General features: G+C 38.7%; 1 protein-coding gene across 2 annotated transcripts in view; it reads left to right on the top strand.

Annotated features, from left to right (window-relative positions):
* The first annotated feature begins 7,335 nt into the window (after positions 1-7,335).
* The window catches only part of RBBP6 (RB binding protein 6, ubiquitin ligase), a 31,328-nt gene continuing 12,006 nt past the window's right edge, over positions 7,336-26,657 (top strand). For both annotated transcript variants that reach the window (XM_010961005.2, XM_010961004.2), the window contains exons 1-8: positions 7,336-8,610; positions 13,152-13,251; positions 15,451-15,487; positions 19,915-19,959; positions 22,026-22,114; positions 22,236-22,332; positions 22,716-22,855; positions 25,577-25,749. In XM_010961005.2, the coding sequence (XP_010959307.2) occupies positions 8,445-8,610; positions 13,152-13,251; positions 15,451-15,487; positions 19,915-19,959; positions 22,026-22,114; positions 22,236-22,332; positions 22,716-22,855; positions 25,577-25,749 (847 nt within the window). In that variant the 5' untranslated portion in view covers positions 7,336-8,444. The remainder of the gene's footprint in view (positions 8,611-13,151; positions 13,252-15,450; positions 15,488-19,914; positions 19,960-22,025; positions 22,115-22,235; positions 22,333-22,715; positions 22,856-25,576; positions 25,750-26,657) is intronic.

The following is a 26,657-nucleotide window of genomic DNA, read 5'->3' as shown; positions in this document are numbered from 1 at the left end:
ATAGATAGATAGATAGATAGATAGATAGATAGATAGATAGATAGTAGTGTAACTTTTATAATTGAATGTACATGTGGAACAAAATTCAGAGGGTACAAAAGAATACACAACAGAAAGTAAGTCTCTATCATACCGTTACTTTCATGCCATATCATTAAATTGGCAAAAAACCAAAAGTGTTGTAATTCTATGTGTTGGTATGAATGTCGATATGTAGGTATCGTCCCCTCAACTTTCAGAAGCCGTGTTTGTGCACACTGTCCTCTGATTCTTCAGGCCAGCAAAATCAGGTATTTTGGCCAAGTTATAGCCACCTGCCCTCAGCACAGATTTGCCTGCCTTGAAAACAGGACATTCACTCAGCCCTGTCTCTTTCTTCCACGTGACAACACTCCTTGAGCACCTGCTTGGTTTTGGTCATTCCCCAGTGCCCTCAGGTAGTTAATTTTTTTCTACATTTTGTCTGGAGTGTATAGCTGTTAACGGCGCAGGATTGATCCGGGTTGTTACTCGGGCCGTGACTGGGAGGACGTGGCCTCACTCTTTTGAACTGCCACGCTTCGCCTCCAGGGCAACCCTGCAAGAAAGGTATTATTGTTATTGCCTCCTCTCTGCAGAACAACGGGTCCTGTGTATCCACTGGACCCCAGATCATTGGAGCATTTTGGGATCGAATGTGGGTTTGTGGGGGGGGTTGTCTTTTCATTTTGATAAATTAAATACTTTCAGTCTGACCTTGGAAAGGTCACTTAACTTCAGTTCTGATTTGTAAATCTGAATAATGCTGATGCTTTCCTTACAGGGTGGACCTGGAGGTCAATGAAATTGCACAGCGATGGCCGATATTCACATGACGCTTACGCTGTGTGGGTACCACTCCCCGGTGCTCTATTTCTTGCAATAGCCTGTAAGTGTGGTACACTGTTGACAGCTTCATTTGGCGGCAAGGAAACCACGACATAGTGAGCCTTCCTGACTTGCCTGGTGCCCCTCGTGTTGTACGTGGCAGAGCTGGGATTTGAACCGACGCTCTGTGGTGCCTGCATCTGTGCAGTTAACCACGTGCGACCTGGAACATGGTCCTTCATCCTAGCTGTGCAGCAGAACCACCTGCAATCCCACGAAGCCCTGCTGAATCTGCTCTCCGGGCTCTGCCTTGGCACAGAGTTGGTGCTCAAATATGGGCACCCCTTGCCCTCCCTGTTTCCCTTTTCCTGCCTCACCGGGGAGGATTTCTTCTACCAGCCCCTTCCTCTACCAAGTCTCGGACCTAGATAATTAGGGTTACCTTTGACTCATTCCTGCCAGATCTACGTCACCAGCCTGCACAACAGGTGGAACAGGCTCCAGGAGCTGCAGGAAGGAATAGCTGTCCTTTGGCTCATCCTTCCCCACCTGTCTGAAGCCTGGCCCTGGTCATGTGACCACCGGGAAGGTTGCTATGAGCCATGGTGTATGTGCCACCCGACCTCTGCCTTTAAATAAACCACACCTGACAACCCCACGCGATCCTGGGCCCCTTCAAGTTCCTGGTACCAGTCATACTCAGATTGCCCTGAGCATTAACATTGGAGGATTCTGACTTCTTACAGCCCTCTAGGATGTTCCTCTCTAAATCAGAATTTGTTTAAATGGCTTTTATGGCCCTACAGGATTGGACCCCGGCTTCTGCCTCTGGTCTAAGCCCTGTCACTCCCCATTGTTATCCATCCTTCAGCTCTCCCAGACTTTGGACTGTCCCTTGATCATACCTCAGGGTTCTTGCACGTGCCGCTCATCCCACCCAGAAACTTCTTCCCCTAGAACCTCACACGGCTCACTCGAATGTCACCTGCTCACAGAGGCTTTTCCTGAACATCCAGTGTTAAGTCACCCTCACCCCTCGACCCCCCGTCACTCTCCATCTTGCTAACTCGGTTTAGTTTTCTTCAGAGCACCTGTCACATTCTACGATTATCTACCTTCTCTTTGCTTGTCTGGTCACTCATTGTAGCTCTCCTCCTAGCACTAGGACGGAAACTCCAGGATAGCAGAATCCTCACCCACCGTGTTCACTGCGGTATCCCGTGTCCCTGGGACAGTGCCAGGAGCAAGCTGTCACTCAATAAGCATCCATGAGATAAATGATGCCTTTGCCATGGGCAGCAAAGAAGACAAGGGAGACACCCGACACACAGGTGACAGACAGACACCACCAGGAACCCCCGACAGGGAGAGGAAGCTCACCCACAGGGTTTGAATCTGGGCTCCATCACTACTAGCTGTGACCTTGGACTCACCTCTGGATGTGTGACCTTGGGCTTCTCTCTCTGAGCCTCTGTTTTCCTCCTGTGTCAAGCAGGGAAAAGAGTCAGGCCTACCACACAGGTCACAGTCAGGATAAATGAGATACTACACTGACAGGCCCATCCGACCAGCAATCCTGGATGCCGAGTGGGGGAGTTGGGGAGAGGCCGGCACAAGGCCTGAGAGATGGATGGCCTGTGGACCTCAAGGCACCCCCGCTGGCACTTCCTCCAAGGGTAGCTTCAAGGCCACTGCCCTGCTTTAACTTACCAAGCTGGTAACTGCTGGAGAAGCCAGACAGAACCACTTATCAGGAGTCATTTGGGGGCTCCACAAATAATTATCCAGCGCCTACCAGGTGCCTGAGGCAGATGAGGTCCGTGCCCTCCGAGAACTTAATCTAGAAGCAGAGACCAGATAAAACATAGGCCCAAAGAAAACAGAGGAGAAGTGGGAGATGGAGGGAGGAAGGTAGGAGGCAGTCTGTTGGCAGTGGATCAACTTTGCTCCCAGTACCCGAAAGGGAGGGTGCCCCTCCCTGCGGGCCCCTCAGTTGGACGCCTCTGTGGTCAAATAAAGTCAATAGTTAAAGAGACCAAGCTCCCCAGCCAGGCACACCCCATTTTAAATTATGGATCCTGTGTGACCTCAGGCACACGACTTCACCTCTCTGAACACCACTGCCTCGTTTATTGGGACCTAGTCACAGGGTTCTTGGGAGGATTTAAGGAGATTTGCATTAAACGTACCTGGCATGGTGCGTAGGAAACGGGTGGGTGGGAAACGCCAGCAATAGTTGTTGTGTTGTTATCGTGTGTATCCAAACTGCAAGCACTTCAGAGAAACATCTCTAGCATTTGTCACTTGCGTTTATTTCCCAAACATCACTTATAATGTGCTTCTGCGCCAGGCACTGCCAGGAAATTGTCTTAACAAACTTTTTTTCTCTCTGTCTTTGTTGTCTTTTTTTTTTCTTTTTTTAAACACATGACAAATTTACCCTCCTAACCATTTCTAAGTGTATAGTTGAATAGTGTTAAGTATATTTGTTGTGCAACAGATCTCTGGAATTTTTTGTCTAGCGACACTGAAACTTCCCATTTCCCCCTCTGCCAAGCCCGACTTTCTGTTTCGAGGAAAGTACTATTTCAACTCTGTCACAAATCAAGAAACCAAGACCAGCTACATACTTTGTGGGACTCAGTGCAAAAGGAAAATGAAACTTACAAGGAATGTCAAGACGGCAACAGCGGAGTATTAAACCAAGCATGGGGCGCTTCTGAGTGCAGTCACACAGGGCCCATGAAACAGGGCCCGGGGGACTCCAGGGGCCAGAGAGGTTAAGATACTTTCCTATAGCCACACAGCAAGTTTTGGAGCCTCTAAAATCACACAATTTCTCTTACTTACTGTAAACCCCCTGTAGGCAGGGGCTTTGATCTGTTCACTGCAGACCACCCAGCACCCAGCACCGTGCCTGGCACATACGGGCACTGATTACAAAGTTCATATCTGCAGGAATGAATGAATAGGCCACTCTCACCCAAAAAAGAGAGAGAGAGAGAGCGAGAGAGAAAGAGAGAGAGAGGCTCTGCCTCGGCTCTGGCAATAACATTCCATCCCTACTCCTCTTTGGTGTTTACTAGAGCCCTGGCATTCTTAGAAGCAAGCGTGGCGTGTGTCTGTCTCTACATAAAGTCCCCTGGCACTTTTATGAGGCCCCGCCTCTTCAGAACATTCCTGCTTTTGAGTCCCACTTTTATAGGGTGAAGTGAGAAGACGCGGGATAATGTGACGTCACTGGTGGCATGTTCTGGCTCCAGGTCCCCAGGTCACTGAGAGTCTGATGGCCAAGTCCCCTCTCTGACCTGAACAGAAGAAAATGAGAACTGAATGAAATATAAAATAGAAGCAAAACATGAGTTTTATTTCCAGTTATGGCGTTAAATGAGGCAAGAGTTTAGGCAGCCAACCTAATTTTCGTTTCATTTCATTTTTCTGTCTGTAAGATTCTTTGCCGGTAGTGGGATATATAACCAATATAATACGAGAAACATACTATATTTTTGGTCTGTCTTTTTTTTTTTTTACATGTAACACAAAATATATCATCTTAACCATTTAGAAAATTTTTATTTATTTATTACTGTATTATTTAACTATTTTATTTTGGCATGGAGGGGGCAGGTAATTAGGTTTGTTTATCTTTAGAGGAGGTACTGGGGATTGAACCCAGGACCTCATGAGGAAGCTCATACATAAACCTGAAGGAAACCTAAACAAATAAATAAATATCTAAGTAGGTTGTTTAACGGCCAGGAACTACATTTTTAAGTCTACAAGTAAAGTCAAAAGACATAAAGGAAAAAAGCCTGATGGATTTTTATTACATAAAAATGGAGAAAATTTTGTAGGCTGCAATATTAACTAAATATAAAGGTAATATAAAGGCAATCAACCATCTGGAGAAGGTACCTTGATGGCATGGGGACATATTTTTCTACTTTTGATGAATTTGGCCTGACAGTGTGGAGGCCACACTCAATCTGGTGACATCACTGCTACTGGGTCACTTGGGATTGGATTATAAGTGTCTATAACAGCCTCCGTGGGGCACAGGCTTCATTCTAACTTTCAGAGCCTGGGTAGTAGCACAAGTTCCGTGCAGTGGACAAGCCGGGATTCCTGAGTCTCCCAATTCTGAAATCTTAGTGAAAGGAAATAAGGTAGGGGATCTACTAGATGCATGTGTTTGATGGAGGCATGAGGGTACAGTGGGTTTGAGAATAACAAAGGTATAAAATCCCAAGATGTGGGAGCCCTAGAATTGCCACATCGGAGGAGCTTGGAAAAGGATGCCTCATTCGTTGCAGGTAGAGTACAAAAAGTTTCCTAGGGCTTACAAAAATATTGAAAGGGGTAGGCGGCGGTATGCCAGTGGCAGGGAACGAAGTCCCATAGAACCAAAAGAAATTTACAAAATTGATATCAGTAAAGGAATTTAATGAAACAGGCCAAACGTCACATTTTGTCAATTAGTTAAGCAACTCAGTTAAATCTGATCATAAGTATATTTAATGTGGGTTGTGGGTACATTTTGACCTGTTTGGTGTGATATGAAGTGAAATCTCCATAAATGAGAGCTCAGGGTGAACGAAGCTTTGTAAAGGGCTCACGGCTGAGAAGACCGCTGGACCAAATCATAGCACTGACTACAGATACTCTTTCGAAGGACACTTACTCCTCTCCTGGCAGTGTTTTGATCCACTCCGCTCTAAGGATGTGGCCTCCTTTGAATCCCACCTGATTAAATTAAATTGGGGATGAAGGAATTACCCAAAGTCCGGGACACCTAGGTGATTCTTCATTTTCTGGTCCAGTTTTTCTTTCATTAGATGTGATTTTCCTCCCTTCCTCCACGCAGAGGTTTTTCAAGAAAAGCAGCTGTTCTAAAGTGGACCCGAGAGCAAGAACATTTTAGTGAGTTCCCAAAGAAGATAAAGGTGAGAGAAATTGTTACATGTGAAAATCACTGACCATGATGTGGTTGAATTAAATTGTATTTGTGTGTCTCTGGGACTGCCCTTTATTTGCCAAAATCTTAGCACTGCGGTATTTCTATAGATCACATAAACATGTATTTAGTTATACAACACATATTTATTGAGAACCTACTATGTCCAGAGATACAGCATAAACAAAAGAGATTTAAAAAATTCCTTTTCCCAGCTAGGGGAGAGACAGAGAATTTAGAAGTAAATATAAACCCTGTCAAGTAATGATGAGTGTTGGGAAAAAAATTAAAAAGAGTAAAAGATGGAGAATGATGGTGGTCCTCTTTAGATAAGGTGGCCTCAGGAGACTTTTCTGATAAGATGACTGATTAAAACTGAGTTCAGTAAAAATCTGGACTGTGTTTAGGAAGTCCCTGGCAAACTTTTCTATGTCTTAGCTATGTGATCTTCTCAGCAACCAACTTCTCTCAGCCCATCCTGTAAGTTCAGAGAGGATGTGGAAAATGCATTTGTAAATAATAGCGATTATTGCAGTTTATGAATGCAATTTTATTATATTATGAATTTTAGAGATGTAATAATAACTTCCCCATGCACCAAGGAAAAAATGGTCCGCTGCACCGAGGGGATTCTTGGCACACTTCCCGGCATTTATAATTAGCGACAGAATTTTGGACCCCTCCAATAAGCAGACATTCTCCTGATTCTGGGAATTCAGAAAGTGCATGATTGCTAGCTTCAGTTTCCTCATCTATAAATTGGAGATAATGGTAGTGCTGACCACCTCGGGTTTTTTGTTGATGTTGTTAAACTGACATTTACTGAGTCACATTGAACCCTGTGCCAGGCATGGTCCTAAACAATGGAAATGTATTCATTCATTTAATCCATAATAACCCAGTAAACCAAGTGCTATGTTTAACAGCGTTTTATAACCAAGGAAACTGAAGCACAGAGGAGTAAAATCTAGTGTCCCACAGCTAGGGTTCCAACCCAGACAACTGGGCTCCAGAAACTGGAAATGTTATAAAGCGCTTAGCCCTGTGCCTAGTACTTAGAAAGAACTCAATATGTTTTTATAGTGGTGGTTGTTGTCAGTTCTATCCTGGGGCTGCTCCTGAATTTCTCCCTAGTATGAGTTTTAGGTAGTCAGTCTGCTGCGAGGGGAAGCTAGGGAGTGTTTGCATAGCAACCATAATGTTAACTTAAACTGGGTAGCTTGGGGGAGTTGATGAGGCTTGATGGGGGTGGTGGGGAAGGGGGAGTAGCCGGCCGCCCCTCCGCGGTGGAAACCAGCTTAGCAGCAGCTGAAATCTGAACTCCCCTCCGGAACCCTGTGAGCCGGTCCTCTTCGCAGCCTCCCCCCTCCCGCCCTTTGAGCCGGATGGTTTCTTCCGTTCTCCCGGCTGGTTCAGGTTCCGCGCTCAGGAGTCACAAAGCGCGGGGTCACGTGGGCGGGCCGGTGCGCTTTGTGACGCCACGGGCCCCGCCCCTCGGCCCGCCTATCGACTCACGCCAGCCCCGCCCCGCGCGCGCCGCCCGTGCAATCCCTGCTTAAGAGACCCCGGAGTGGGGCGCTTGCCCGAAGCCAGGCCGCGTCCGCCATAGTGCCTGGCTTGGAGGTGTCGCCGGCGCCTGGTGAGGGCCCGAGAGCGGCAGGGGGGCGAGACAAAAAGGGAGCCGGCGGAGCCCTCGCCGTTGCCCGGCGGTTTCCGGGCCTAATCTCGCGGTACCGGGCCGGAAGGCGACGGGAGCGAAAGGCGAGAGAAGCGCGGAGCACTCGGCGAGAGGAAGCGTCAGGGAGCCTCGGCGGCGTCGCCAGGGTCCGCCGAAGCCCCCCCGGCCGTGGGCTGGGGCCCGGGGTGGTGAGGAAGCGCTGCGAGGCCTAGCCGAGGCCTAGTACCGGCTTTGTGTCTGAGGCGGCGTTGGCGGCGGCGGCGGCGGCGGCGGGGGGGAGGCGGAGCCGGAGCCGGGGGCGGCCTGCGGGAAGGCCTCTCCTCCGCCGACCGCGCGTTTCGGCCTAGGCCGCGGGGCCGCTCGGGGCCTCCGGGGAGCAGGCGCCAGGGGTCTGTGTGTGGTGGGGGCCTGGGCCTGGGCCTGGGGAAGCCGACGCCGGTCGTCCGGAAGCCGGGAGGAGGCGAGAGGCCGCTCGTGGACTCCGGGCCTAGGCCCTCTCCCCTCAACCTTCTCCCGGGGCCTGGGTCACCCCCATCCACGGAGAGAGAGACCATCCGGGAGGTGCGGCCGCGCTATGGACCCCTGACCCCGCGGGGTCATTCGGACTCTAACGTGTGGACTGACCGCTACTGACTGCACCGCCTGCCCCCGTCGCCTGCCGGCCCTTATTATGAGCGAGGGGGACCCAGCCGGGTGACATTGTGCCCGTTGGCGGATTCTCGCTTGCCCCCTTCCCGGTCCTCGTCCGCCTCCTCCCACATGAAGCGATTCTGAATTTCCGGGGGGGTTCTGGATTATTGTTTTTACGAACCCCTGCTTGTGGTTGGGGGGTTATTTAATCTGAGGCCTTAGGGTCCTGTCTCTGAGTGTTCTGTGTGTGTACATATTTTGCTCTTAAGTTTATAAATATACATATATTGAGAGTGTCCACGTCTCCTCGCTGAACCTTAGGAATCCTTTGGCACCATGTCCTGTGTGCATTATAAGTTTTCCTCTAAACTCAACTATGATACCGTCACCTTTGATGGGCTCCACATCTCCCTCTGCGACTTAAAGAAGCAGATTATGGGGAGAGAGAAGCTGAAAGCTGCCGACTGCGACCTGCAGATCACCAACGCGCAGACGAAAGAAGGTAAGAGACGTCTGGGCTCCACATCCTTGCTGGTTGAAGATAGATGCTGGTGGTGAGGTGCCTGGCAGGAGACTAACCGCCATCACGTCTCTTGTGGGACTGCCCGTTCTAACACTTTTCGTACGACTTTCATTGATAGCCAAGTGTTGCAGCTGTCGACCTTCGAGTTTTAACTGACTTACTTGATTTCTGCGTACTTGGATCATCCGGAACAGGCTAATCCCAAATCGTGGAACTTTGATTATTCCTCCCCACTGTTTTTTAAAATGAACATTTTGGTGGCATAGGGTCGCGGTGTCATCTAGGTTCTTTGGGTGCTTGCACTGGAGCATCTTCTAACCTATTTTTCATCAGGAGAAGAGGAGAGCATAAGCAAGACTTCTTATTTCTTAAAGCAGCGCTAGAGAGACTTCTCTAACTTTCTATCCTAACAGCGTTTGGTGGTTTAATGACAAATTTTATGTGCTTTTCTTCTTCCTTTCATTAGTTAGCCCCTAGTTTTAATTTTGGAGTTGCCTGGTTTGTGGAGAGAGATGAGATCCTCACTTTCTTGTTTTTGAGGATTTAATCCAGCCAGTCTTTAAATGTTGGAATTGGTATGTTTTGAATTTTGGTATGTTCTGATGTGATCACTTTTGTGTGTAAATTCCAGAATTAGTAATACAGTAAGTAAGTAGTTGAACTTTTCATCACATTACTTTTAAAGTTTAGCAATTTCATAAATATCAGAAGTACAGATTTTTCTTTTTTAACATAGTAATTGCTAGACTTTACATGATTATGTTGATACCAGGATACTGGAAAATAGTAGGCTGCTACCATATGAGTATAAATAAGCCACTTTTTAAGTTTGCTTTTTTTCTTACTTTATTTAGTTAGTTAGTTAGTTAGTTAGTTAGTTTCCCCTCTTTTTTGAAGCATTTTATATAATAAGAATTTAACAAAGATATGAGAACTTGACAAAATGGCCTTTACAGTTCTGACTTTGAACTTGTTTTGGTTTCTTTTTCTCGGTACTGTAATGCTGATGTGTAATTTTTAGTAGGTCAGTCTTTTGAGTTTTATTGATGGGATGAGAAGAAAAGTGAAGTTCTAATTAGTGTATTTTATTGATCACTAAATTTGGCTTAAGGTGTGACTTGGGTTCTTTTAGTTGAAATTGAAGGGGGGTCCCCCACTTCTGGTGTATAGTTTTGTAGGTAGAATAAATCTTGTTATGTACAAGAGCTGTTTTCTGTTTACATCCAGACATAAGTGTAGTTCTATTATGTTAAGAAACAGCGCTACCCGTGCCTATCACGATTCAGAAATAATAAGGAAGAACTTTATTTGCTCACATAACACGTGAAAGAATATTCTTTACTTACCCCCTTTTTTCAATGTATCATAACAAAGGGACACTTCATGTAAGGCTTTGGTAATTGTAATTTTGTGTAGCATCCCTCTGCTTGAGAGGAAATATTGTTGGTGATCGTGAACATTTGAGAGAAACAGCTTTTTAAAATATTATTCAAGAAAATACCTTAAAGGAAATATTCTTTCCTTGAGGAACATTATAGTCACACTTAACAGAAGAGAAGGTAGGCCATCTTGATATGTTATTGTTAATTAATGAATGAGAGGAAGGAAAATACAAGTGAAATTGGAGATAATTAAAGCAATTTAAACTGTCATATACCATGTAAGTTTCATATTTTACTAGAGTATAACATGATTTACTCATTTAGGGCTAGACTTTGTCTTTTCCACCTAATAATTGATTACAACTTTGTTAGACTGGAGTAAATTATGGTTGATGGAATTCTTGTCCACTCTGAATTTTGTGATATGTTATTTTTCTCCTAAGCCAGGAAATTATGTGATACATTACTATGCAGACGCTGAAAGCAGAGAAGTGCTTTGCCCAGCAGCATATTTTTTATTTTTGAACTGTTATTATTCGAGGAAACTTTGCTATTATTCTTGGTTAAGAAAAAGTTCTTACCTCATATGATCCTCAAATTAGGAGAGAAAAAGATACCTAGTCACTTAAAGAGTTTTATGGGAAATAGTATCCAGTGTCAGAAGGCAGCTGATTAAGAATGTCACTTGGTTTCAGCACCATCCAGTGAATTAAAGAGGACAGAATAAATATTTATAGCTTCATAGTTAGGAGATTGCCTAGGAAAGAAAGCCATACTGGATCACTTAAGTTTGTTTGAATTTATATTTAAATTACCTAATCTATCACGTTTCTATAAAACATTCCTTGCAATTTTAGAAATTTGTCCATGTTTAGGACTCTCTTATCTTGATTAGACAAAAATGCTTGGATCAGAATTTCATGTTTTAGATTTGAGAATCTTGCTTTATTTCTAGGCTCTATTTCAGAATGAATCGCAAATTATCTTTTTATATGATTGTCCTGTATAAACTAGTTTTCCTACTTTTCTGCTTATTTGCAATCCCTTCTCCTCCCCAGCCCCCCCCCCCAAAAGGAAAAACAAACCAGCAAAACAACTTTTATTCTGAACTTAGTGTGAAAGATTGGGAAGCTGAGGATGAAGTATTTTCAAAATACTGTTTCTCCATTTCTTAAATTAATCTTGTTTTATATTTCATCCATGGTCTTCATGTTTTTGGATCAAAAATGACACTGTTGGACCCTTCAAAAGGGTCTTTTGAAGTTAGTAGGCTACTTACTAAGGAGGTATTTTAAGACTAGGAAATCATCAATGTAATTCAGTTACTTAAAAGGTCAATTAGAGAACATCTGGCGTCAGGGGACCAGACTTTAAGCTTGACACACTACTGTGCTGATCAGATGAGTAAGTTGTCTTAGAAAGTGATCCGTGAACACATTCGCTACTTGTTCCCACAGTGAACTCTTTTGACTTAGAGACTTAACTGTCAGGTGTTTGACACCAAGTTTTGTTTCTAGAATTTTTTAAAGATCTCTCGTCTCCCCTGCTCCTAATTTTTCTTACTCAGAGCTTGCTTGGCATTTGGGATTATCATGAACTATCCAATAGATAATGATGATTGTCTTATGATGATTGTATTACGTTGGTATGTCTGAATCCAGGAAATTGCATCACTCTAATTGGATACTTGTAAAGATATAGCCTACTACTTAAAATATACTGAAGAGTCCTTTCCTGAACAGTTTAGTTTATAATAGGAAATACTAATAGTATGATTAAAAATAATAGAGCTGATATATATATATATGTATATATGTATATAAAAGCTTAAGTAACTTAAGTAAACTCAGTTAAGAGTGATCCCTAATACCTGATTGTGTGATTAAGGGGGATGGGTACATTTTTATATCTATCTTCCTGTAGTGGATTATTTTTGTTTTTTGTAGTTTTATGAGTTCCTTTCTTGGCAATTTTTTTTTAACACCATAGTAGAAGTCATTGATCCAGTTTCTTTTTTAATTTCATTCTTTCAGAAGAAGTATTGCAAATAATAGACTGAAGAATAGAAAGATCCTTCTTTCCTCTGTCTTCTCAGAAAGTGACATCTCTTCATCCTGTTGCCTAAGCCAGGAACCCCGAAATTCATGCCAGATTCCCTTTTTCCTTCATTCCCCACTCCCACCCCAAACCATCTGAAAGCCTTATCTGTTTCTCTGTCACATTCCAGAACATCGTTTATTCTGTTCTTACCTGAACTACAGTGCAGTTAACCTTATTAGTCACCCTGTTTCTATTCTTGTTCCCTTGCAGGTTCATTCTCCACTTAGATACCAGAGTCATCCTTTTTGTTTTGAATGTAGATTAGATTGTCATCATTTTTGTTTAAAATCCTTCAATGACTTCCTATTGTAGTCAGAAACAAAATATAAATATATATATATGTGTATATATATATAAATTTTTACCTTTCTACTTGTATTTTCAAGTCATTCTTTTATTTTCATCAGCTGTTCTGGCCTTTTTGGGTAATTTTTTCACATGCTTTTCTATCTGAAACACTCTTTGTCCAGCTTTTTGGCACATCTGGCTAGCTTCTTAAGTCTTCTAGTGTCAAATGTCACTTCCTCAGGGGGCCTTCCTTGAATCAACATTCTATCCAAAGTTGCATCTCACTTTTAGTTCTTTATTACAAAACCTTTCTGTATTTGAAATGTGTCATAATTGAATTTTTTTTATCTGTCCCGCTATGTTTAGGGCCTCAGGGAAGGAAAGTTTTTTCATTCCAAATAACAACTTTCTCTCATACATAGTTCAGATGTTCAGCTTTACTGGCTAAATAAACTAGAGAATGACTTAGTCTTACTGAGATTTGGGGTTCCACAAAAGTAGAGGTGCCAGAACCAAAAACCTGCTGGCACTATTTGGTGTCCTTTGAAGAGAAAGAAGTCATTTATGGCTTTGGATATTTGTTCTGACAATATCAGTAATCTAGATGCAAGGAACATGTAGTTATTAATGCTCCTTTATATTTAAGATCATTTCCCATAAAATTTATGTTTGAAGTTTTCTAATTCTTGAAACCTATGATTTACCCAAATCCCCAAGAAGAAATTCAACTCTATATCTTTTTATTTACAGAATATACTGATGATAATGCTCTAATTCCTAAGAATTCATCTGTAATTGTTAGAAGAATTCCTATTGGAGGTGTTAAATCTACAAGCAAGACATATGTTATGTAAGTATCAAATCCCATGTCTAAGTTCTCAAGATAAACTTTTTGTTTTGTGAGAAGGAACAGTATATTTTAGAACTGAACCCATTGCTTTATCCTAATAAGTATATTTTCTTAACCTTTAAAATTATGAGGATGGGTTTGTTTTTTCCTGATTTCTTCCCGCAGTTAACCTGTAGTTAGGAGTAAAAGCTATTAGAAAGACGTTTTTCTCTATGTAGGTAATGTTTACAAAGATGAGAAAATGACGTTCAAATTAGTGAGTAAATATTTCTGTCCCCTTCTTTGGTTTTGATTTGCCTGCACACTTTTTTTCACTACCATTTTTCCACTAAAATGTATGTTAAGTGTCTTAAGAGAGCTGTCCTAAATGTTGTCAGCATCAAGAGTGTTCAATAATGCTAACATTTGCTCCTCATCAGTAAATGGAGCTTTTGTTGGGAAGCTGTAGTGTTCACAGGATTTATGAGCACAGACACTGGAATCAGGTTTAGGTTTGACTCCATTTACTGCTTCACACCAGTTGTATTACTTTGGGTAAGTTACCTAAAGTCTGTACCTCATATTCTTTAAAATAAAAGATGATACAGATATTTAACTCAAGGGAGTTGTAGGAATTAAATAGTGCCTGGCACATGGTAAATGCCCTTTATTGGAGTAAGAACATAGCACTAACTTAGGAGTAGTCTAGAGCTTAAGATAGTCACTAAAGGGGCAGGATTTAAACTTTTATCTAACTTTCTCTGCTTTCTTGCAATATAAATGATGATAACAGAATTATAATACGTGAAAAGGGTAGCAGCTCAGGCTATTTAAAGGGTAGTGATTTTTACTTAGAGGTTAAGGAGACTTACTTTAAATTCTGGCAAATTCTGCTTTTGGTCAGTAAAAAATACTGGAATTTGCCAGTCCTGAGAAATGGAATGTGTTCTTGGAATTGAGGTAAAATAAAGTCATTTCCTAGAGCTTTATCTCATGTGGGCAAGTTTTCATTCTAAGAATATTCACTTTAATTTAGTGCAGTTATGTTCCATATCTTAACATTTGGAGATTCTTTTGTTTAATATCTTTTGTATAGTAATAACTTAAAAAGCTGAATCCTTTTTTTTTCCCTGTAAATACCAAGTGAACTATGTGCCTTAAAAGTGCTTTTTAAAAAATAACAAACATTCAGTTTTAGTAGATTTTTTGATATTCAGAGACTTTTGGGGAGAGAATTGTTTAAAGTACATGGGAAAATAGTTGCTTCTTACAGAATTGCATGTTTATTCACTACATATATGATTTTTTTTAATGTATTTGCCCCATAAAATGCTTTTGAGTTTGTTGAGCAAATACTGGTAAATGAAAATTTCATTTTTATCTCAGGACTTGCAAATCATGCACTAACTTAGAAACTACTTTCATATGCTATCTAACATTTCTCTGTAGCCAGGATAGCATAAACTTAAAACTAAAACTAAGCCTTTAAAGGCTATATTTTAGCAACTCAACCATTGTCCCCTTTCCTGTGTGAACTTTTAAAGGAATTACTTCTTGAGCTTATTTGTGTATGTGCTTCTGAAAATCAGTTTGTTCAATTCTCCATAACCATTTGACTCTAACTTATTCTTTTAACTTAAATACTCTGTGAGACTGTGCTGGATTTTTCTGTAAGTTAGAATTCTTATTTACTCTTTGGTCATTGTCTTGAGACTTTAAAATTAAACTGCCAACCTGTCTTCATGGATTTGAAATTTAGTTTTTGGACCACAGCAGTTTCTCAGATCGAAATTACAAAATGTTAACATTGGTCTTGCTTTAAGGAAATTTTGTTGTATGAAAATTCACATCTGTACCTATTTAAAAACTGGGGAATAATATAATTGTTCAGTCTATTAAGAAATGACCACAAAATTTCTTAAATAACAAAATCCTCATACTGCCTTTCAGAAAACATGTATTATAAGTGGCAAGATACCTACCTATTCTAGAATTCCCCAGTATGGATTTTTTTTTAAACCAGTAATGCATTTTAAACTGTTCAGATAGTAAAGATTGGTCAAGGTGGTGTATTTGTTACTTTGGAAATCGGCTGTTTTTAAATCATTGTGCCAAGGAAAAATTACGTTCCTAAAAATGTGTGATCAGAGAAGTGTTTTTAGCCCAAAAATTCATTAAAAGTTACAGATAACTAATGCTATGTTTCTTTTTGTTTTTTAGAAGTCGAACTGAACCAGTGATGGGAACTTCAAAAGCAGTATGTAAAAACACAATCTCACACTTTTTCTACACATTGTTTTTACCTTTATAATGTAGCAGTGAAGTAAATCATTTTAGATCTTAATATCCAACTGATCATAGTTCATATTGTAAATAAAATGTATTTTGATGACAGCTCAGTTGAATATGGATATATGTGGCATAATTTGCACACTTTATTTTGTAGAAATGGGTAATTTGTGCCTGAAAAGCACTGTTTCATATTAAATATGATAGCATTCTCCCTGTATGACGCTGTGTTGTACAGTTAATGTATGATCCTCTCTAGATCATGTAGGTTTTACACTAATGAACATGGTGACATGTTCTACATCTGTCTGTCTATAGTTAGTATTTTGTATGTATGTACAGGCTGTTGTGTGCTTTTTGTTTCTTGCAATAAAAAAATGTTTGGAGTGTATATTTTGCCATTTTCACGTTGTATCACTTAGTTTTTTTGGTTTTTGTTTTTTTTTTTTTTTTCTGCCTGACTGATGGCTTTGAAAAATGCATTAGCAACATCCAAAGCTTATATTTAAAGTTTGATGCTTTCTCCAGGTTGAGACACATCATAGAAAAGAGATTTCCAGAGACCATTGATGCAGCTTTTATTTGGTTTTGCTTTATTTGGCAATTTTGAGCTCCTATTCTTTGTTTATATCTGTATTACAAAGGAAACCTGAAATTGGGCCCCCTACAAGTATATCAGTGTCTCGTCGATGATTTTGATGATTTTATACAGTTGAATGCATCATTCTCAAATTTTAATAGCAGTCTTCCACTTCTAGTCTGCTCAGTTGTCCCAATTAAAATATTTCCCCCTTTCTCATAAGCTATTAAAATGCTGCATTAATTGTAAGCTGTCTAAAAGCTGTAGCTTATCAAAGGTAACTCCCCTTAACCAGGGTAATATCTTAATTTTTATTATCGTGGATTACCCTTAAGTATGACACCATTTTGACTTTGAGCTTTTAAGTAAAAGGCAGCAGCATTCCTAAGTTTTGGGGTGAAACATTGTTTCAGAACAGAGGTCTGGAGTAATTGGGTTCTGTAAACTTGATGGTTCTCTAAACATTTGACTACTCAGGCTTGATTTGTACACAATACAAGATGTTTGAAATCTTCACTTAGAATTTAAGGGTATTGCTTGCTGTTTCACTTTATCCTTTTTAAATACTACTGATCTTTAATTGTATATCAGGCATTTCACTAACCTGGGATCATTGGATCTTAAACATGATAACATAGAATATCTGAACTTTGGACTTGTTCTCTAAAGTATATGGCCTTTAGTTCTCATGGAACTAAATATAGTACTTCAAAAATCAAAACTTAGTGTTGGGGGATTTTTTTTTTTCCCTCCTTGGGGTATATGGGTTTTTTTCTTTTCCTTTTTCTTTTTTTTAAGCATGATGCTGTAAAAAGTGTCCAAAAGTTTGTTTTGCTGGTAATTGGTTTAAACTGATTTTTATGTATCCAAATGCTAGCACAAATTAGATTGACTATCCTGGTGACTGTCGTAGTTAATGTAACACATTTTGTATAAAGTACATTTTATATAGTATTTAAATTAATTCAGATGAAGTTTTATTTCTTGAAAAGAATTATTTCCTTTTTGTTTATTAGCATGTGTATAAACACAGATCACATGTTCATAAATAAAGTTAACATTCTATTAGCCTTGTGTGTTCCCTGGCATGTCTGTATTACACTTATAAGAAGCAGTATATTTTATGCTTATTTTAGGTTTCTCTTTTCTTTCTTCTTTTTTTAAAATATAACTTTAAAAATGGCTTTAATTTTTAGGTAGAATTATTTAAAGTGGAGACATTAGATAACTTAATAGCCCCGTCATTTATTTGCTTGGGGTACTTTTGCTGACATTTAGGATTTGAAAGAATAAATTCATAAAGCATAATTAGTACCCATCTTAGGAGACTTGTGTGTGTTATACACACAAAGCCAATTATGACAGAATCGCTAAACCAGATTTTTAAATTCTGATTACTAAAATAAATTATTTACATTTTTGGTAACTTTTAAGTCAGCTCTAATCAAGGATGGCTGTTTCTGTCTATATTCTACGGCTTTGTCGTTTATAGTCATCCTTTCATGTTGGTACTCCAAAGCTGTAGGTTCTTCTTGCTAACTAAACATCTGAATTACATTTTGTAAGACCCTTTAATTTCAAGCACATGTATAGTTGGCATAAATTTTTAGATTCTTGCTCCCAGAAGCAAGACCACAAATTAGATGTAAGGAGGTGGGTTGATCTTAATGATGTCTATAGTGTGCATTGATCAGTTTTTTGGAAACTACTTTTTTTAAATAGGTTTTTTTTAATCTGAAAGTTACTATATCAGTGTATAGTACATATAAATTCATAGTCATTTTTAAACTGCTCCTTGTCGGCATTTTACACCTCTCTCTTAATACCTTGCTGTATGTAGAAAACAGTTGGATGGCTTTCTAAATTTGTGGTAAATTTGACTTCCTTGTGCATTACAAAGTATTGAAGTGCTATGGTGATTATTTGGTGGAAAAAGTGATTTAGATGCTGTTGAATATCTGAAACCACTTTTAACTAAATAAATACACAATAACTAATAACAAGTTGGCAGAAAGCTAAAAGATAGGGTAGAAAAACCCCAGCATGATGACAAGACAGCTATATCTTAGGAGTGGGAAGAAAGAAGAATATTAGTTTTTTAGTTCCAGCAGTAAAACAGGATAATGTAACTGATTGCTTTCTTTCTAAGGAATTAATCAGTATGCATATTCTAGATAGTAGTGGGCTATTTTTAAAGGCTCTTAGTTTGTTTCATTGGTTAGAAACATAGTGTAGATGATGATTGACAGCAATTTGTTCATTTCTTGTTACTTAAAATTCAGATAATTCCTAGTTTTGATGTAAAATGTTACCCTCTTCAAAATAGATTGAATAGATCAGAATTTATTCTGGCTAAAAATAGGCTATTTATGTTTTTTGTTGTTTTTTTTTTTCCAACTTCTCCCTAGTTCTTTAAGGAAAGAACACTTCAAAGCTGAACTAGAGTGAGAACCCACTGGTGGATTATATGGTTAGGATTGTAGGATTAGTGCTTATGGACCCTATAGTCTCTTAATGTGGAGCTAAGAACCTTTTGTTTAAAATCCCAATAATAATATCTAGCAAACTAACTGTTAAAACTCTTAAGATATTTATGAGATATATTTTAAATTTAGCCAGCATTTTAATTTCCATTTATTGAAATCCTGTGGTGGGCATTGTGCTAAGAACTTCATGTTGAAACTGGTTTCATTTCTATTTGGGGCTCTTAAGTCATGCTGCTCTTATTTTTAATACTCTTATACTCTTAGTTCCCTGGACTACTTGGAAAAATACATGATGAAGACTCACTTTTTTCCTTTGATCCAGACATCTTGTTACATTCTCTCCATTTTAAAGAAGAATTCTGACCAATAATGCATGAGAAATTTACAACATGTTGAATAAGCAACCCTCTTACTACATTGGAAGCTAATGTTTTCATTTGGGTACACTTGTAGGGAAATCATTAGAGGTACATGCTAAAGGTGTGTGTGTATACATATGCACACACACATAAACAGTTTTTTAAAAACTGATATTAACATCTCGAGGACAAATAATGAAGAATTTTTAAAAGTTACATTTGAAAATACCTTGTTTTGAAGCCCTCTTATATCCAGGTTTAATGCTTGCTCTGTTTGATTAAAGTAATTTTCTTTACTCTGCATATTAAAGTCCATCCTGTAACTGCTCTGTTAGACCTTGTCCCAGGGTACCTTTTGTTTCCCTTTATCTGGCCTAACACCTTTGCCCTGATAAAAGCTGCGATTTCTTTGGCCAGAAGTTATTGTTACTTGTATGGGAGAATAAACAAACTTATTCAGACTGAGCAGTACATATTTAAAAAGAGGAAAAAAGTAGCAATTACTTGGGAGTTGTTTTATTAAAGCAATTACCTGAGCCTTTAAAGAGCTGCTTGTTTTTTACAATGTTGTATAATGGCATTACAGGAAGTTAAATTTTATACTCTTCTCGTGTACATTGTCTTGAGCACTATCAAATTTAGAGACCATTGATAGACATGAGTCTCTTACTTAGAATTTTTCACCGCTCTGAACAGCTTTCCTATGTGACATACATACCTTTTTTTAAACCCTGTTTTTTCATTGTAATTGAGTCCCCCTCAACGATCAGCCTTTGCTTACCGTATGTGAGATGTGTGGAAAGGATAAGTGGGGTGAACTACATTTCAGCTTTAAAACAAGATAACATTCTTTAGAAAATTTCTAATAAAATGCCCAGTATTTGAACATAAGTGGCAGTGGGGACTAAATGATCACTTTCAGATGTTTTCAGTGTGGAACTTGAATGTGTGTTTAATTTTTTGTGAACAGATTGATGACTCTTCTGCGTCTATTTCTCTGGCCCAGCTTACAAAGGTATATATACATATATATATTCTTGAAAATATAAATCTTTTTCTAACATATCTTTTTTAATGTGGAACAATTGTTTTAAAAGGGGTTGGGGGAGGAGATATTTGGCAAAAACATTGTACATATTATTACTATCCTGTAAAGAGTAGTTGCTGTTTTGAAAAGATAGGGGGAGTATTTTGTCAGCCTCACCATAATGTTGGAGTGTTGTTCATCTTCAAGACAGAAGAAACACATGAAGCTACACTTGCTTTTTTCCCTCATACATTTTGTTTAATTATACATTGGAAACTAACAAATTTCTGGAGGAATTCCCTGGTTTTGGCTGTAAATTATGTGGACTTTCTTTAAGCAGCCAAAATAGAAACTTTCCTTTACATGGACGATTGCGTGGTTATTTCTTGAATATTTGAATTGATCCCATGAAGGTCAACATTTTAAATGTGATGCAATTGTTTCTTTATGCTATAGACTTGTAGTCTGTCTGCATTAGAAAAAGTTTTAAACAACCTAATTTGTTTGAACACAGACTACGTGAATTGTGTAAATGTATAAAGTTGTTTGCAGGAATATACCAATGTGTATGTTTGGCAGAGGGGCAAGTTGTTACCTCCTGAAATCATTGTATATGCCATGTTTTTGCGATAAGATTGCTTGCAATTTTCTGCTCAACAATGTGTACCTTTTGTCTGGGAAAGCACTAGTGATGGATTACTTTTTAGAACAATAGACTTCGTTTGCAAATCGAGCCTTAAAAGAAGAGAGGCAGATATTACAGAATAGGCATATTTTTGAGGGCCAAGAAGGAAGTTTTCTAGTTTTCCAAAAATGCTTTTTCCCCTGCTGTCAGAAATGTAAAACTAAATTTAGCAACCAAGGTTAATGAGTAGATGGTTTTTCCATTAGTGCTGTCCCTGTCTTGTCCTTGGCTTTGTTACAGGTTTTGTTCTTATCCCTAGAATGTAACCCCACAAATGTCCTAGTAACAAATAGAGCTTTTTAAGCTCCTGTTGTGGGAAAACTAAACATTAAAGTTGATGATTCTAAAACATAAAGTGGGCTAAAGCCAATCTATAATTTTTTAATGCAAAGTGGTTTAGCATAGAGTTAACATCTTTAGCAGTTTGTAGTTCATTGTTTTAATTCTTATGTACTGTAAGGAACATATTTGAGTTTTTGGTCTATTCCTACGATTGTTTTTTTGTGGGAAGCAACTGGGGAGCTTTGGAGGTTTGGGGGATTTTTTTTTTTTTAAGTATTTGTAAGTTAATGTTTGGGTTCAAACAAATTAGTTGTTCAACATCTGTAATCCAGTTTTCTGTAAATGTTTCTGTTCTAAGCTCTGTTAATGTTAAGCATTCTTTGTATATACAATTACAATAAAATGTTAAAACTGGTTGCTTGTTTTGTGGATGAATGTAAAGACAAAACCCAGTGAATGGCTGATATGAGTGCTAGATGCTTGAAGATTCAAGTTATTAGGACTCACTCCCTTAGACCCTGCTTATATCTAGACTGTTGTACTACTTTAAAAGTGAAATTCATAAATCTTTGAGAGCTGGATTTAAAATTTGTTCACTGCGTGTGCTTTGCACTTAATTTGAAATTCGACACCACTATCTAAAGAGCCTTCTGACTTTTGTATCTGCTGTGTAATATGTTCAGTTGTTCTACCTCCAACCCTGCCTCCAGGTTATATGCTTGACATTTGATGCTTAATGCTGTGACACTTGGATTATTTTAAGGTTTAAAAACATCAAGTGTTTCTCTCCTAACTTAATTTCAATTTTTAACTCTTAGAAAAGTAGTATGCAAATCTAAATGTAAGGTACAAACAGGGTCTAAGGTTTGAGTGCCCCCCCAGAAAGACTTTTCTTCAGCCCTGTAGACACCCAAACGTCATGTAATGACCTAAGGAACTTCCAGTGCCTCCTCTAAGTTATACCTGTAAATAACTGTTTTTATGCAAGAGTAGATACTGCTCTTTACAGGATGAGTGGTGTTGTCTTTGGCTGTGTGGTCTTAAATGTGTTTCTAATGTGTGTGTCAAATAATTACCTGTTAAACAGACTGCCAATCTGGCTGAAGCCAATGCTTCTGAAGAAGATAAAATTAAAGCAATGATGTCGCAATCTGGCCATGAATACGACCCAGTCAAGTAAGTTCATAAATACTTTACGTATATATGATAGGTACTTTGGGGTGGGTCATTTGCCCCCCCCAAACCAAAAGCATGTTTTCAAATCTTTGTGTACATGTAATGTTTTTTTCCATTGCAGTTACATGAAGAAACCTCTAGGTCCACCACCTCCATCTTACACGTGTTTCCGTTGTGGTAAACCTGGCCATTATATTAAGAATTGCCCAACGAATGGGGTAAGTTCCAAGTAGAAAGTTACGATATACCTATTTTTCTTACAAGTTTTTCTTAGCCATATTATTTTTCTTGGTAAATACTGCTTTCTCTATTACAATGGCAAGTGAGCACAGCCTTTAGAGCCAAATTGCCAGGCTTTGAATGTTGACACTGCCACTTAATAGCTGAGTGAGCAAGTTACTTGGTTTCTCCAAGCCTGTTATTTCTTCTCTGTGAAATGGAGATAATAGTACTTACCTCACATGGCTGTTGAGAGGATTAAATGAGATGATAGATGTAAAGCTCTACAAATTACGTAAGTAGTTAGTAAGCACTGCGTGTTAGCTAATATTAAATAAAGATAACTGCTTTTTCTCTTCCTCTCTCCTTCCCATCCTTATAGGATAAGAACTTTGAATCTGGTCCTAGGATTAAAAAGAGCACTGGAATTCCCAGAAGTTTTATGATGGAAGTGAAAGATCCTAACATGAAAGGTGCAATGCTTACAAACACTGGAAAATACGCGATACCAACTATAGACGCGTAAGTGTTCAAATTCGGTGTGGTCTATGGAGACTGCAGTCAGTCCAGGGTATAGTGTTTTATTTAACCTTAGGCTTGTCAGTTGGCTACTTGGATTCCTCATGAACCTGTATACCAAGACTGTTAGTCTTCACATGTTACATTTCTGTGTTAAGAATGAAAGGCTGCAGTCTGCTCCATTTAAAGCAAATTTAAAATGGATTTGGGGGTTTTTGTTGCCAGTGAGTGCCACTTCCCTTGTGGTCTTCTTATTTTTCTTTTTCTGTCATCCCCTGCTTTCTTTCTCATTCACATACATACTCCAACATAATCTTACATGCTTTTTGCATTAAGTGAACAAGACAAATATCTTAAGCTTTTTGAGAAACAAGAGGCTTAAGAATAAAAATTCTTCACAATGTCAAGGCAAATTTAAGTGCCAGGATTAAAAAAACTACTGAAGTATCTTGAATAAGTTTGCATATACTGTGTGTCTTAAGATTCTGAAATATGATTTATTTTATAAACCATTAGTTCAGATCAACTCCAGCTCTATAAGCTATACCTTAGTGCTTACTCTTAATGTGTTTTCAGATTTTATTTTGTGAGCCAATTTTTAATGAAGTGGATAGACATGAAAACCTAGTGGCATAGTTCAACTAGATAACTTTCCATTTTATCTGCTTTTCTTAATACATTTAATTACCATTTTGATAACAGTTGCAAACTCACACAGTATGCAACATAATATTAAATGTTCCTTTGGACTACAGTTCTCTAACTTTGTGGTGCATAAAAGAATCTCTTGCAAAAGTGTGTTAAGTGTTCTGGGTGCCCTGCCCACCCCTCCCCCCCCCACCATCTCAGGGATTATAATATGACAGGACTCTGATTCTGCATTTTTAACAAGTCCTCCAGGAGATTATAGGGTTAGGGGGTCCTCGGGACATAAACTGAGAGACATCAATTTAGAGAATAGATACCCGTGTTCTCAGTGACAAAATGTATGTTAAGAACAGCTTCATGCTCTGTTGTCAAAATGTAGGGAGCAGGTAAGGACGATGAAAATGGCTGTGCTATAGAATGATACTGAAAAAAGATTGTGTTTTTGAGTAGGTCCTTCAATAAATACGTTGTTTTAGTTCACAGATAAGAATTAATGTTTTCCTAAACTCCCAACCCTGCTCACTTTCCCAGCTTCACCCCCATCTATTTTTTATCAGTCCACCATCATGTGTTTTGTGGTTCATCATAGAGCAGTCTGTTGTTATGTTGTTTCTAGTTCAGACATTTCATACATGCTTGCAAACAACTTTAGGTTGAAATTGATGACTTTGACAGCCACAGTTTAAGAGCAGACTGCTTCATCTTAATATAATAATGTATAGATGTAAAAGTGTTTAAATAAAAATTTGTGTTGGAAAAATTAACATCACCTGTGAACCCTTACTAATAATTAACATCATTGCTTTTGAATACTAAAATACAAAAGCCCTTTTGTGCCAGACACACAGCAAGTATTGGGGAAAATGGGAACCCAAATATTTTAAATGAAACTTTCACCCTCTCCACTAACACCACTGATAAGCAACTCAGACTCTTCTTCTGTTTCTTTTTCTATCCTCTGTTCTCCTCTTTTTTTTTTTTTTTTTTTTTTTCTTTTTTTTTTCTCTCTTTTGGGCAGTGGGAGACTCCTCTTTCACAAATTGGGAACAGTGGGGCATAAGCAAATTGATACTTATTTCTGGAATCGTGGTGATGTCTATGGAGCAACTGCAACACAAATAACACACCTAAGGTACCCTGCTCTGTCCAGATGAGATTCTTTCATTTGCAGCATTGAGATGAACACACTCTGTTCCTAAATGAAGTAGAAAGGATTTCTGTAGGAATTCCTGTGTTTTGCGGATGTGCCTGACTACAGAGAAGATGGGGGTGTTGGAAGCAGTGGTGATAAGTCTGAGAATAGCACATTTTGTTTTTTATTTTTATATTTAACACCCAACATTTCTGCAGAATACATTTCTTCAAAAAAAAAAAAAGGACCCCAAATGTGTAAGGTGTTAATTTATATTTTTAATGCATATTCTAATTATTTGTCTTTAATATTTCTTAATTGACTGTAAATAGATTAATCTCTCTTTTAAAATGTTAAATATGAGTAGACCATTGGCTTTGAAGTCTAATTCTGGCTCCCAGCTATTGGTGTGATAGTGACGTATTGCCCTTGAATTATCCCCTTTAATTATGTAATGTTTGTGTCAGTTTTAATTTCCCATGTTGTGTCATTCACACTAGTACCTTCACAGATTTTGGGGACTTAGACTATGGAGGAGAAATTTTTTTCCCCCAAGAACATGGTAGGCTAGAGAAGATTGTGATTAGGGTGTTGTCATAGCTTAAGTTTCAAACCCTGTCTCTGTCATTTAAGTAACTTTGTGGCACTGAAGGTGTCGCTTTATCTCTCTGGCTCTTAGTTCTTGGAGTTACAAATTCTAAGATTCTTTTAGCCATTTTTTTTAACCTTTTTTTTTTCTTTTTCTTTTTTGTTATACTTGTTTAGGATTTTGTTCAAGGGAGGATGTTCATAACTGCTCCCTATTTTGGAAGGCACTACACTTGTGTAAACTAATTTGGCATCGTACTGAATTATAAGTTCCCATTATGGTATAGTAGAACATATAAACATCTTAGAAATACTTTGCCTTAACAGTGTTAAAACACTAAAACCTTCTTTTACAGAGAAGCATATGCAATTGGGAAGAAAGAAAAACCACCTTTTTTACCAGAGGAACCATCATCTTCTTCAGAAGAAGATGATCCTATCCCAGATGAACTGTTGTGTCTCATCTGCAAAGATATTATGACTGATGCTGTTGTCATTCCCTGCTGTGGAAACAGTTACTGTGATGAATGTAAGAAACATACGTATTTTATTAGAGTATGTGTGTTTCCTTGGAAAGGCTCTTAGCAGTATTGTGTATTTTAATAATGAAATATGAATTACTGGTAAGTGATAAGTTCATCAATGAGCATTTATAGCAAGAACTCCGTTGTTGTTACTACTTTCTTTTTTAAACAACAGCCTCTTTGTCCTTTTACATATTAGAATTGACTGCCTCCTTTACCTTCAGCAGGGTAATATGACTGAGGTTTTGTAAAATGTGGGATTTTTGTTTCCTATATGTTTTAAATGGTATACAAAATTTAAAAGCCATTTGGTCCTTAGATATTCCAGATACATTTTTAAGTGATACCCAAATCCCTTTCCAAGACTGTGAAAAATAGGTTATTCTGAAATTCCTAAGTGTGATTGAGAACTGCTCTCTGTAAACATATTACCCAGAATTTGCCATGGAGTTACTTGTGACTTTTTTCTCTAGTTACTTGTATTAGTACTTGAGGTTTTTTTCTGCCACTTATCTTAAGTCTGTCCCTTCTTACCCAGATGAAAATGGTGTCCTCTGAAAATTCCATTGCTCAGTCCTGCTCTGGTCTTTTTCATTTCTAAAAGATAGTTTTCAAATAGAAATCTTTGTTTTGGGACCTCTTCAGTGAAGACCAAAGTCAAGAAGAGGTCACTTATGACTTGTTTCAGAGTGTGTCTTGGATTTAACAAACAACTAATTACTGGATTTTTTTTTTTTTAACTACACTGGAGCATAATCAGTGCATCTGTAATTTAGTGTGTTTTCTTACCTGCTGTGCTGTAGATGTTTCTAATTTCCTTGCCTGAATAATGCTTCTGTTATTTATAATGCTCTTTTCTAGTAATGCCTCTCTTAAAAACCCTGTGTTGGCCATATAAAGTTTTTGTCTCTTT

This window comes from Camelus bactrianus, chromosome 18 (assembly GCF_048773025.1).
Source record: "Camelus bactrianus isolate YW-2024 breed Bactrian camel chromosome 18, ASM4877302v1, whole genome shotgun sequence".
NCBI lineage: Eukaryota > Metazoa > Chordata > Mammalia > Artiodactyla > Camelidae > Camelus > Camelus bactrianus.
Note: the sequence above shows the minus strand (reverse complement) of the source record. Positions and strands in the feature narration are given on the sequence as shown.